At 43.1% G+C, this 14,402-nt stretch overlaps 1 protein-coding gene across 2 annotated transcripts in view; it reads left to right on the top strand.

Moving 5' to 3' along the window:
* LOC138964271 (reelin-like) overlaps positions 1 to 14,398 on the top strand; it is a 109,620-nt gene extending 95,222 nt beyond the window's left edge. For both annotated transcript variants that reach the window (XM_070336176.1, XM_070336174.1), the window contains exons 56-61: positions 8,400 to 8,644; positions 9,494 to 9,651; positions 10,649 to 10,865; positions 11,460 to 11,574; positions 12,496 to 12,674; positions 13,258 to 14,398. In XM_070336176.1, coding sequence (XP_070192277.1) covers positions 8,400 to 8,644; positions 9,494 to 9,651; positions 10,649 to 10,865; positions 11,460 to 11,574; positions 12,496 to 12,674; positions 13,258 to 13,297 — 954 coding nt within the window. In that variant the 3' untranslated portion in view covers positions 13,298 to 14,398. The remainder of the gene's footprint in view (positions 1 to 8,399; positions 8,645 to 9,493; positions 9,652 to 10,648; positions 10,866 to 11,459; positions 11,575 to 12,495; positions 12,675 to 13,257) is intronic.
* The last annotated feature ends 4 nt before the right edge of the window (positions 14,399 to 14,402 follow it).

A 14,402-nucleotide genomic window follows, 5' to 3' on the forward strand; every position in this document is an offset into this window, starting at 1 on the left:
GTTGATGTTGTAAATTGGTTGCATTGTATACATATAATATTTACGTGTATGCCGTTTTGTATCGATGTCTCGGTGAAGCAATGTTGCTGAACTAAATGAAATATTTGATGTATATGTATACTTGTGAGAGCCGTAATTTGTTTTAATGTTAATGTGAATCGAATGAGGTAAATTATTTAACTATTTATTGATTTACAATCTTAGAACTTTATTGTACTGGAACACCACGTTTACATTATTTTATTTACATGTGTTTCAGGGTTTTTTCCATGTGATTCGTTATGCCTTATGGTGAATAAAAAGCGAAGTCGGACTATCATCACACCGCCTTGTCTGCATGAGTGCGAGACGGTTACAAAATGGCGCCCAATAAGGGACTTCGCGTCACCAGACTCTGCATCGCACGCCAGTCCTAGGTTGGCCAGGCTACAACGTCAACCAAGCACAAGGCTTCACGTGGCAACACCAGTCACCACGCAACCTTCAGCCTACGTCCCTGGCCAGGGCTGAGGTCAGTCAGCATCAACGCCAGTTGCAGAGGTGGGTGCGTTCCAGCAGCAGCCAGCTGTGATGTTTACCAGCACCATCATACATGTCCCGTCTACATGCTGTATATTCTTCATCCTGTGACGTCTGCAGTGTGTTATGCTAGAAGTGTTCATCTTCAGGTTGTGTTAGCGCTCAGTCTGCGATTTGAGTACTCTGTCTAGACGTGTGTTTCTTAAACAGTGCAAAAGGCCTACGACTTTACCATATTGAGTCTGTGTGGGGTTAATGCACAGTATAAGAGCAAGGGAGACAATCTACCTGAATACTTCTGCCAGAAAGAGAAGATTTGTGTGCAATCACAGTGACATGACTGTTCAAGGGAGACAATTTTGAAACAAACCTCTTTATGCATGCTGTGTGATTATTTGCAGGAAACAAACTTGATCTTACTTTAAGAACATTGAGCGGATGGTTGCATGTCAGTGTTAACATAGTTTTTTTTATGCATCTGACGTTGTTTATTGCCTGATGTTCTGATCTTTGATATTTTCAGGATGTTGTAAACATCGTGGTATATGCTACAATTTGTTTCGCAGGGCATTTTTCGTACTTGGTCGGTAGGTTATTGCGACCTTCCAGGCTATTTTTCAGGACTCTGTGACAGTTGGAGTTAGAAATTAGTCCTTTTTGTGATCGTTGTGGCTATTGTTGTTTGTTGCTTTTAACACATACCACAAGTATGGCAGAGCAAGTCACAGAAGAAGAACTTAGGCTGCTTAAGTCTTTTAGGGAGCTCGGTCTCACTCCAAAAGCAGACACCAAAGAGGACCTAGAGAGATGGATCCATAGCCAAGGCATTAAAGAGGAGGAGGCAGACAGCCGGCCACACAGCAAGGAGGACCTAGACAGATCTAGACCACGGACATTGGCGCTGTCCCGCACACCCCAGATTTCAGTTTTCTCTGGAAATCCTCAAGGCGACAAACAGACCACCTTTGACCTATGGAAGTTTGAGGTGAGATGTCTAATGGAGAACGGTGTTTATGATGAGCCAGTGATCTTGGAGGCAATTCGTCGGTCCTTGAAAGGAGAAGCAGCGAGAATCGCGATGCGGTTGGGCATCTCTGCTACTGTAAAGGAGCTGCTGACCAAACTTGAAAGCGTCTTCGGGAATGTCCAGGCAGGCGAGAGGCTACTAGCGGCCTTCTATGGTGCAAGACAAGAAAGCGCAGAAGATGTGACCCAATGGAGCTGCCGGCTCGAGGACTTACTAGCTAAAGCACAGGACCTGGGCCGAGTCCGCCCTATGGAGGTGGATGAAATGCTCCGAGTCATGTTCTACACAGGCCTGCGACAGGAACTGAAGGATCGCACAGGCCACAAGTTCGACACCATTCAAAACTTTGATGAGCTGAGGAGTGCCATCAGGCAGATAGAGCAAGACAGTTCCTGCCAAGCCTCAAAGGTCAAGCCAATATCAAAAGCTGCCCAGCAAGCCCCTAATGATGTAGATGAGCTAAGAGCACAGGTGCATCAGCTCGCGACAGAGTTAGAAAGTGTAAAAGAAAGGCAACCTGCAAACTACGGCAACTATCAGAACTCTGCCAACTATCAAAACCAGAGAGGTCGTGGCCGAGGTCGGGGAGCCAACAGCCAACAACATCGTCAGACCAGTGACATCATCTGCCATCGCTGCGGGGAAAAGGGACACATCCGCGTCGGGTGCAGAGTGCGGCTAGATCATAGCAAGCAAGTGTTAAACCCGAACGGACCTACAGAGATGGGCTCGATGTAGGTCCACATTGTTTCAGCATGAGTAGCCCAAGCACAGCGCAAGAACCAGAACTTGTGGGATCGAGCAATGAGGTAGCAGTGAATATAAATGGGGTCGAAGCAACAGCGCTACTGGACACCGGTTCAACTGTATCCACTGTAAGCGAGAGTTTTCACCATGAACATTTGCCTACACTACCCATATATCCACTTCAAAATGTACTGAAGATCGAATGCGCCGATGGAGAATTACTTCCATACCTTGGGTACATCATCGCTTCATTAACAGCCCCAGGAACAGGGAGCCATAGCATCGAGGAGCAAGAATGTCTCTTACTTGTCGTCCCAGATAGCCGTTACAATCGTAGCGTACCTCTTTTGATAGGCACAAACATTCTGAGTCACTTCTTGGATCATACCAGGCAGGAACATGGCTGTAAGTTTCTACAAGTAGCCAACATGCACACGCCGTGGTATCTCAGCTTCAGATGTATGGTTCTAAGGGAAAAGGAACTGAAGAAGAACAGGAACTGCCTTGGACTTGTAAGAAATGCAGACTTGAACGGCACAACGATCAAACCCAACAGTTCTATTGTAGTCACAGGCGTGATAGACAAGCCACTTGACTACGAGCCTACTTGCGCTATTGCTCAGCCAGCACTCAGCGGCGACTTGGCAAGCCTCCTTGACATAACAGCAAGCATAGTCAACTATCAGTCCAAGCACACAGGATTTGTAGATGTCCAGGTGTCAAACGTTACCACACAAACAGTCACCATCCCATCACGAGCTATACTGTGTGAGCTACAGCCAGTCACTATTGTGGACAGAGAAAGCAAACCTGAGGATAGTCCTGATTCTGATGCTTTCATGGATGATATCAAGATCACATCGCAGGCCCTGAACGAGCATGAGTATGCCAAACTAAAGACAAAGCTCAGAGAATGCAGAGAAGCCTTCTCTAGCGGAAAAGATGACGTTGGACTGACATCCCGGGTGAAACATGATATCCGAATGAATGACAACACGCCCTTCAAGGAGCGCCACAGAAGGATTCCACCTGGTATGTACACACAAGTCCGCGAACATTTGCAGCAGATGCTGGATAGCGGGATCATCCGTCGCTCTCGCTCTCCGTGGTCTTCAAACGTGGTCTGGGTAAAGAAGAAGGATGGAACCCTGCGCCAATGTGTCGACTTTCGACAGTTAAACGCGAGAACGATCAAGGATTCGTATGCTCTTCCAAAGATAGAGGAACTTCTTGATGCCTTGTCAGGATCCAAATACTTCTCCGTTCTAGACCTGAAAAGCGGCTACCATCAGGTTGAGATTGTAGAAGAACACAAAGAGCGAACAGCCTTCACAGTAGCTCCATTAGGGTTCTTCGAATACAACCGAATGGCCATGGGTTTAGCCAATGCGCCTGCAACGTACCAGCGCCTGATGGAGGATTGTCTTGGGGATTTGCACCTAAACATCTGTCTCGTTTTTCTTGACGACATCATCATTTTCTCTGACACATTTGAGGAACACCTCGAGAGAATTGATAGAGTCTTGATCCGCTTACAAGAGTGTGGACTCAAGCTGAATCCTAAGAAGTGTTCATTTTGTCAGGAAAAAGTGAAGTACGTTGGACATGTTGTATCAGCTAGGGGTATTGAAGCCGACCCTGAGAAGTGTGAGAAAGTGAGGAACTGGCCTCAACCAAGGACTCCTGAAGAAGTACGTCAGTTCTTAGGCTTCGCTGGTTACTACAGGCGATTCGTCAAAGGTTTTTCAAAGATCGCTAAGCCACTGACAGAACTTATGCCAACTCCAGTCAAAGGGAAACCGAAGAAGAAGGGGAAGAAGGTTGAAAAGACGTCACCTAAACCGTGGACATGGGGACCAGAACAAGACATTGCATTCAACACGCTCAAAGAATGTTTGTCGCAGCCTCCAGTACTAGGTTTTGCTGATTACAGTCAACCATTCGAACTGCATACTGACGCCTCTGGTTCAGGACTTGGCGCAGTACTCTACCAAGAACAAGACGGCCAGAAGAGGGCACTCAGTTATGCTAGCAGAGGACTCAGCAAATCGGAGCGGAACTATCCAGCCCATAAACTTGAGTTCCTTGCCCTGAAATGGGCAGTCACGGAAAAGTTTCGAGACTACCTGTATGGACACAAGTTCACCATATACACGGATAACAATCCGCTGACTTACGTTCTGACCACTGCTCGACTAGATGCAACAGGACACCGGTGGTTAGCTGCTCTAGCATCCTTTGACTTTGACATCAAATACCGCACAGGGGCAAGCAACGCAGATGCTGACGCACTTTCCAGACTTCCAGGGATACAGGATTTTGCTACGTCTGACAGTGATCAACACATCCCAGCCGAGTCGATCCGAGCCATATGCAACTCACAGCAGTCAGAGATGTACATTGAGTGTCTTTCATTCTCGACAACTGTGATTGACGCAGCTTTCAGCACTACAAGTACAAGAGGCCAGAGCTTGGGGACATTCAGTGACAATGACCTTCGTGAAGCTCAGCAAGAAGACTCAGTGCTCAAGGTTTGGATCAAGGCGGTGCAACAACGCCAAAAGCCCTTAAAAGAGAACATGCCAGCAGGAACGTCGCATCAGACCCTCCGCACAAACTTTGACAAGCTAGAGTTGATGCGTGGAGTCTTGTACCGGACCACCTGCATAAGGGAAGAGGACAGAAAGCAACTAGTTTTACCCTCGAGGTACGTTCCCGACGTGTTGAAAAGTTTGCACAATGATGTAGGACATCCAGGAAGGGACAGAACTCTTAGCCTACTGAGAGACAGGTTCTTCTGGCCAGGCATGGCGAATGATGTGGAAAACTGGATCAAGAAATGTCCACGCTGCATTCGCAGAAAAACGCCAGCCAACAGCCGCGCACCTCTCAAAAGTGTTGTCACCACCCAGCCGCTAGAGTTGGTTTGTATGGATTTCCTTACTCTGGAGGCATCTAAGGGAGGATTTCAACATGTATTGGTGATCACGGATCACTTCACACGCTATGCACAAGCCATTCCAACCAGAAACATGAGTGCAAAGACAACCGCTGATGCATTTTTCAACAACTTTGTTGTCCACTATGGAATGCCGCGTCGACTTCATTCAGACCAAGGTGCAAACTTTGAAAGTCGAATCATCAAAGAACTCTGTCAGATCACCGCATGCCAGAAATCCAGAACTACACCCTACCACCCCATGGGTAACGGAATGTGCGAACGGTTTAACCGTACCCTTCTGGACATGCTGGGGACACTTGAACCGCACAGAAAGGCAGACTGGAAGAGCTACATCGCTCCACTGGTTCATGCATACAATTGCACCAGGCATGAATCTACAGGATTCTCACCATTCTCATTGATGTTCGGTCGAGACCCGCACCTACCAGTTGACATTTCATTCGGTCTCAACAAGAATGATGGAAAGCAGGTGCCACTGACAAAGTACGTCGAAACCTTGAGAACGCGTCTGAAAGAGTCTTTTGACTTGGCGTCAGCAGCAGCGAGCAAAGCCCGCGCTAAGCAGAAACGTTTTTACGATCTCAAGGCCAGAGGAGCAGATGTGGGACTTGGTGACAAAGTACTTGTCAAGATAGTTGCTTTTGACGGCAAGCACAAACTTGCAGACAAGTGGGAAGAAGACATTTACGAAGTCATCCAACAACCAAACAGTGATATTCCTGTATTTGTGGTCCAAAAAGAGAATGGAACAGGAAGAAAAAGAACTTTGCATAGAAACCTACTCCTACCACTTGGAACAAGGTTAGATCAGCCAGAACTACCAAGGGAAGAGGTTCCACCTCAACAAGAAAGGCAGCGCCAGTCAAGAAGATTGCGCCGGAAGGGAGTAGCTGTGTCAGAAAGTTCACAAAACACCGAAGACACATCAGGAGAAGACAATGACACCAGTGACTCCAGTGATTTCAATGAAGTATTAGAACGAGTAATCCCAAAGATGACTCGAGTGAGTGACACTGAAGACTCTGATCACAGTGGGGACGCCCACAGTTCAATTTCCGACGACACTGAGATCGATCGGGAGGAGAATGTATCTGATCAGGAGGGTACCCAAGAGGAACAGGATCCACAGGAACCTTTGGATTCAGCGGAAGAATTGGAAACTCGCGCACAGGAGAGTGAAGAGGAGGAGGAGCCCAGGGTGCCTCCAAACCCAGCCCCGAGAAGATCTCTCAGGGAGAAACAGGCTCCGGCATGGCACAACTCTGGAAATTACGTCATGAATATGAGTCAACATGAGCAACCAGAGTGGCTGCAGAAAGCCGAGTATTTGAAATCGCTTGGAGATACACCTGAATGGATTGTGAAAGCAATCATCAATGTTGTGGTGTCAGGATAAACTGTACAAAATATACAAGAATTCAATTTGTTTTAGACAATGCGGTGTAAATGTTGTGTAAAATGACGAGGACGCCATTTTTTTATCGGGGGGGTGTATGTGGCAGGCAGTATATTTTGACTTATAACTTCATTTGTTTGTGTCCTTTAAAAGAATAATCTTTTCATGTGCCTGTGCAGGAATCAGTTGCCTGCTTATTATTATTATTATTATTATTATTATTTGTTAAAATATGCTTCATTGAAGTGCCTATTGTTTGTATGGCAAGTTTTCATTGGCTTGGGAGACTACTTTTTTTGAGTGAACTAAGCTCACTGCATTTTTTGGTATGCTGACACCTGTCAGTGTCATTGCATTTGTTACCACCTGAACCTGTCTGTACAAGACTCTTTTTGCTGTTTTGGTAAGTGAGATCATGCCAGTATGAATGCTTTATTTTAGTAAATAGATTGACTTAAATGAATTGAATGACAGGACTGTTGAATGAAATTGTTTTATTATAACTGTATGCCAGTTTAGTTAGTTCAGTTTGAATGCTTTGGAATTTAGTTGAAAAGAAGGAATGTGAACATAAACTAGTTTGGAGCCAGCTTCTTTATTTTTGATGGCGTTCATGTTGCTCATAAGTTACTTTCTATTTGAATAATGTGTCTAGGGAAATGTCAGTCTCAATTGCTACTGAAAGAAGGCACTGATGTATTTTTATTATTGGAAACAAAGAGTAATGGCTTGTTAATACCTGAGTTTGATATTTATTTTCATTGTCTACATATATGATGTGCACATAGTAATAATTGATGTAATGCTTGTAGGTTATACCCTGGCCAGACTGAGGAGTGAGTAAACCCTCATAACTACAACTACAGTATTTTTGAGGTATGCGATATTTATTATTGCGGTGTGACATTCTTTATTTAAGAATGGAGTTCATGTTAAATTATTCTCAGCATGTCAGATTCACATGTTGATGTTGTAAATTGGTTGCATTGTATACATATAATATTTACGTGTATGCCGTTTTGTATCGATGTCTCGGTGAAGCAATGTTGCTGAACTAAATGAAATATTTGATGTATATGTATACTTGTGAGAGCCGTAATTTGTTTTAATGTTAATGTGAATCGAATGAGGTAAATTATTTAACTATTTATTGATTTACAATCTTAGAACTTTATTGTACTGGAACACCACGTTTACATTATTTTATTTACATGTGTTTCAGGGTTTTTTCCATGTGATTCGTTATGCCTTATGGTGAATAAAAAGCGAAGTCGGACTATCATCACACCGCCTTGTCTGCATGAGTGCGGGACGGTTACATTTACACCCCCGGTATAGGGGTGTGTATAGGATTCGGTCGATGTGTTTGTTTGTTTGTTTGTGTGTTTGTGTTCGCATATAGATCTCAAGAATGAACGGACCGATCGTCACCAAACTTGGTGAACAGGTTCTATACATTCCTGAGACGGTCCTTACAAAAATTGGGACCAGTCAAACACACGGTTAGGGAGTTATTGGTGGATTAAGATTCTACAAGGACTTATAGAGGGACATATTAATGGTCAAAGGGAAATAACCTTCTCAGTTGGTGGCAGTGAGAATGGTAAAGACGGGGGTGTTTTTCCTACTTCGGAGGAATTTCTTGTTTTTCTTATTTTTTCCACAAGGAGTTTGCGTATCTTACGAGTGCATTTTTAATTGACATCCCTCAACATTGAACATGTTCACAATCATTTTTCCATGTGCAGCTCGTGGTGGGATGCAGCCAGTACTACAACATCTGCCAACCCTTAGCCCCAGTTCACCTGGAGTTCAACAAGAACCCCATGACAGATCGATGGGATCTGGTTCAGCCTCTCTGTCTTCCAGACAACAACAACAAGCATGCGGAGTGTCGGCCACACATCCACCACGACGCGAGTGTGTACGGTGTGTCTCACCATCCCACCTGGACGCGCGTCACTGTGGATTTATCGGACAAAACACACTCCAGGTTGGTGTTACGGTGTTTGTTGTGTTATGAGGTAAAAAGAGGAGGCAGTCAGTTTAGTTCAGGTGGAGCTTGATTACACTGCTGTATGTAGAGGGAGCATGAAAGGTTTGCTATTTTCAAAGAGTTACACATACCCCAAGAACAAGCGTGTTAATTAGAGTGTTACAGGTACTTACAGAACTGAATAATTTGCTTTTTGAGAACAATGGCAGTGAGCGGATTCAGTCACTTAATTACTCCTCAGTAATAACAGTGGCCAATATTCAATGGAAAGGTATTTTCTTATTTGAGATGTAAAAATAGGCCAAAAATATACTCCAGCAGAAAAGAATCCCAGCACCATATGTTTTGGAAGGCAAGTAAATCACAGTACACAAGGTTAGGGCACAGTGTGCTCACCTCATTTTTGGATGGGAATAAGAGGGACTGATTTCAAGTAACTTGTATTTTCTCCTCATGCCCTATGTCAGCTGAAACTGTAAGAGTTAGGCCCCCACAAAAATAGGTCTGTTTACGGTAACATAGGCCCAAAAAATAGGGTCGGTAGGTCGGGATTTTTATTTTATTTATTTATTTATTTTTCCAAAAAACCATATTTTTACGTTATTTTGCCAAAAAAACAAAAGTTTTTTTTCCCCAAATGCCAAAAAAAAAGTCTAGGGTCGCGCGAAAAAAATAGGGTCGGTCGGGTTACCGTAAACAGACCTATTTTTTTTTTGGCCTTATCAATTGTGAACAAAAAAACCTCTGAAAGTGGGTGTTTCCACACCTTTCCATAATTTCCGGTAATGAGTTTGCACTAAATACAGCCAGAACAAAGTGATTAACACAGGTTGTCTTTTTTTTCAGTTCCACGCGATTCCGATGGCAGCAGGAGGGAGAGCCTGGAGCCATACTTCCCAGCTGGGCCATTGACGATATCTACGTGGGGGAGAAATGTCCCGACATGTGTAATGGACGCGGTGACTGTGAATACGGCACATGTCGCTGCGATGAGGGATACCATGGTGAGTGAACAAGGGACCGACAGTTCTATTTTCAGCTTACTGCAGAAAGGCATTGTTGGTATTCTAGTCAACTGTGGTGACCTTTTAAATCATGCCTGTGTGCCTGTGTGCCATTATTACCCACTCAATCTGAATATATTTTATTGTTTTTAGTTAAACTGAGATAGAGAGAGATGGCGAGTGAGAGAGAGAGAGAGAGAGAGAGAGTGTGTGTGTGTGTGTGTGTATGCCTGTGTCTGTGTGAGCGTCTGTGTGTGTGTGTGTGTGTGTGTGTGTCTGTAAGTGTGAGTGCTGCGAGAGACGCTCAGGATGTTACATGTGTTTTAATGCAATTCTAATTCTAAGTTTACAGCAAATATGAAGCGGGCTAGAGTTATTAGTTTTAAGTGCAATCGTTTAATTCTTAATACATGTGATGTTTTTATGTCTGTGATCGCCTGACACTGTAAGGCAATTTTCCTTGTTTTTATGAGGACAGTAAACATTTTGAGTCTTTGAGTCTTGAGTCTTTGAGTGAACAAGGGACCGACAGTTCTATTTTCAGCTTACTGCAGAAAGGCATTGTTGGTATTCTAGTCAACTCTGGTACCAAAAATCCTAAGAAAATGATCGATTAAATTCAAGGAACGTGTATATTGAAACCCCCCATTTATGATATCTAAAAAATTAAGAAAATTGAGTCTTGAAAACAAAGGGCTTTTAAACTGTAAGTAGGTTATGAAGAGAAACTATAAAACCAGAGGTTCCAAACGCAGAAGTCTGAAAGGGGGGTGGAGGGGTGTGTGTGTTGGGGATTCCACTGTATACTGGATGAGTATTCATTATGTGTTGTGCAAAGTACACGCCCATTCAATTTTAAGTTGTCCATACCTAGTTTGGCAGTGATCATTTCATCGTTACACAATTAACAGCTGTTTTCTGTATGTACAGCATCAAATTCATTCACTTGCCTTGATGTTGTATGTGTGATTGTGCATACTCTGTACTGTTGTTTTAGGTCCCAGCTGCATTCCACAGAGAACTCGACTGCTGAAGCGAATGTTTGAGTCGTTTGAGGGCGGAATCTTCTCTGCTCACTGGCACGCCGTGTCCGGGGGAGGCATAGGATTTGGCTGTGGAGCTCTGCTGCCATACGCTCACGGGAAAACTCTCTACTTCAACGGTTGTGGTGTGAGACAGGCTGTCACTGCCGAAATGGACACTTCGTACGCCCTGTGAGTTGGGATGGAGCACTTTTGAATATGTATGTGTGTGTGTGTTTGAGAGAGAGAGTGATAGAGAGAGAAAGAGAGAAAGCGCAAAGTACAGAAATGTGTGTGTTTTAAGAAAGAGCACAGAAAGAGAGAGAGAGAGAGAACACAGAACTGAAGTGTGTGTGTTTGAGAGAGAGAAAGCACAGTCTAGAAATACTGTTCACTAGTCTACCGAACCTCCGGGACCGTCCAAAGGTGTCCCTACAAAGTACAATGTGGGGGTCCTGACTCTGCGTAATACACAATGGACTGTGCCCTTTCCTGGGGGGTGTCCTATCATCAGAGGGGCCTAGCTTGCATTACATGTACCACTGTATTTTATGTTACACTCGGGATCAAATGAAGGTAGAAATCAAACTTTTCTGTGTGCATTTTGTCACTCCATTCCGCCATTACTCCTTTTTTTCCACAAAGTGATAATAATTTGGTTAATTTTACAATTTTTGTGATAGTAATTTGATTTATTGTACAATTTCTGTGTGATAGCATTTGGGTTAATTTTGCAGTTTCTGTGACAGCAATGTGGTTAATTTTGCAATTTCTGTGCTGTTTCAGGAAAGTGATATTTGTGCTACAAGTTGGCTGTCGGGCCCAAACAGACGAGTGCAACGTTCGACTGGGAGAGGGACCAGACTACAGAGGTATCTTACTGCAGTACAGTCGCAATAAGGTCAGTCGCAGCTGGAAGCAAAACCTTTTTTTTTTTTTTTACGTGTGCCAAAAGAGTAATTTGAACAAGTTCATGAATTGATGAAATAGTAGTCTCAAAAGATTACACTTCTTTTGGGCCAGCTTTATGAGGACACTGCCTTCGCCTTCCCTTAATGTAAATAGGGTGTGGTTTGACTTGGTAGTAAATGCTCAGAAAAATTGTGAATTTGTTTTGGGGGCGGAGATTAATTTGATCTATCTGCATGAGAGAATTGAGTGCCTTGAGTACATGTATAAACTATACATTTATACCCATCTGGTTTTCTGTGATTTGATAATGACCAAGTAAGCTCAGTTGTACCAATGCAGTTCCATGCAGTTAACACTTTCTACCCCACCTATGTTGACCAAGTTGTTTTTAGCCGAGACCAGCTGTGCACTGCAGCAGGTCACTCAGAATTGTAACTGTGTAATAAATGTGTATCAACACGCTGGAATGCAGGCGTTAAATCGACGTTACAGGAAGCGACTGAAGCTAACAGTCTGGGCGGATATATCCGTACCTGGTCAGATAGAGCCATATGAGTGGGTACGGATATATCCGTACCTGGGAGACAATGAGTTAAAGGGTGTCAACACATTACCTTTAGGTCATTTTATAGTGGACATATAAAACCGGAGAGTATGGAAGGAGCACTTTAGGTCAGCATGTCAGTAGTGAAGGTTCCAAAATATAAAGCTGACAATTTTCAACCGGAATTTGTGAGTTAAACTTGACCTGCTACTTTCATATGCCACCAAGTGCTATGCTGAGTTTAGTACCCAGTATGTACCTTTTTTTTGTCATATCTCATATCCAGCAGTAGAAGCTGGGTGTCAAACTGACGGCAAAAAGAGCTAGGTATGAAAACTAACGTAACACGCCATCGTTGCGTTTCAGGGAGCAGAGTGGCATCTGTTGGCAAGGCATGATCCCCAGGACTTCCTGCGACCACAGCGTGTAGCGTACGATTTGCCGCATGAGGCCAAGGGGGTGGGGGTACAGCTGCGATGGTGGCAGCCAGTGCATGATGGGGCCGGACACGACCAGTGGGCCATCGACCACATTGAAATCATATCGTAAGTTGAACATCTTTATATCAGGAGAGGGGGGGGGAGGGGGGGGGGGGATGCTGATATCAATGCAGAAAGGCTTAGAAATGGTACAAGAAAACTAGCACACATTCATACACCCTTCGTTTGAACAGAGAGATTATTTACAAGAGAGACTGTTGATCTGAGCAGAAACTGAGGCCATATTTGGCAGGTCAACCCTCGCAAATGCTCACCCCTACTTCTCAGCATGCAGTCACAAACTTTATTCATCAATCCAAAGTTAGTACCAGCAAAGATGTCCCTGAGACTGTTCAACCTAGCAATCTCTTATGTCACGATTTGCATGATACTCTGCACTGCGTTAGCTCAAACTACAACTCCTGGCTTTCAGTTGCATTTCAATGTCAAAATTAATGAGAAAGCAACTCTCTTTTTCGGTAGTTCTTTGTGTTCAGAGAGTGAGAAAGGAGTGAGAAAGAAAAAATATGCAGTTGTTGCATTGTCTGCATCTGTGATAAAATTTTAAACTTGTTTTTTATCGAATATTTCAGAATGTTTTAACAAAATTGAATGTATGTGCTAAAGAACAACCAATGCTTTTTTCCAGGGGTTACAGACGATATGGCAGCAGACGGCATAGGGGCTAAAGGAGTCTTTCCTGTTGCAAAGTGTCTGAAATGTTGTAAATGTGCAAGAGATAAATATGAAGATGTGTTCCATTTTGATTTGATTTTGGTGCGTATGTTCTCTTTTTTAAAAGCACCTTTTTTGAGGTAGCTATAACATGTTTGCAACAAAAAAAGTTAACGTTTCCAACATCATGTCAGCCTGCTAATAAAGAAAATGCAAAGCGCAACAGAATACTAACACTGACCAACTGTTGTTCTAACGGTTCATTTAGAACAACTGGGTTTTTTTAGAACAATTGTTAGTACATGTACATGTCCTATGTCTGTTTTGCACACACCCACTTTTTATTTCTCCCTGCCTTTGAACTGAAGCGTGAGTTTGTGCCATAGGTTTTAACTCTCGTGCATACACACATTTACACTCACACTCACACACACACACACAAAATCCCAATCACAATTCGCACTTAGTTTACCTCTCCCTTCCCTTCCATTCTCTAAACATTAACGAAATTATCTGCTGTATTCTTTTACATGTACATGTACTTCAAAATCAACAAGCTTTCAACAATAAAATAGCAATGAAAATGTCATGGCTTTGTCTAATTATACATACCAGTGCTGACCATATAACTTTTGCCATGCGTTTCTTCTGGCAGTATAGTATTTTATTGTACATTTTTGTTTATATGCAATATGCACAGTAGTATTTTCACAGCTTCTGTTTCTGCATGTTAGTGCTTCATAATGTTTATACAGCTGTTGTAGTTTCTCTCTCTCTCTCAAGTACATGAAAAAATTTTTTGGCCATAAGCATGTACATCTATAATTTAGGTAATAGGCAAATGTTTTGCATCATTTCTGTAGTACATGTAGATGAAGTAAAAATGACATTGGACATATACTTGTTGCAAGTATTTGTACTGTGCCAAATGTACACATACCTTAAATCCTGAAGATAATGCAGATTATTTGTATATTTTGATGGAAGTCACTACATCCATTATAACTCCAAAGACTGTATGGTATAAATATACAATGTATATTTCTCTTTGTGTTTGTGCTTTCATATTATCTTTTGTATTCTTGGAAATAAATTATGCATGTGTGCAAAGGATATTGA

This window comes from Littorina saxatilis, linkage group LG4, assembly GCF_037325665.1.
Source record: "Littorina saxatilis isolate snail1 linkage group LG4, US_GU_Lsax_2.0, whole genome shotgun sequence".
Classification (NCBI taxonomy): Eukaryota; Metazoa; Mollusca; class Gastropoda; order Littorinimorpha; family Littorinidae; genus Littorina; species Littorina saxatilis.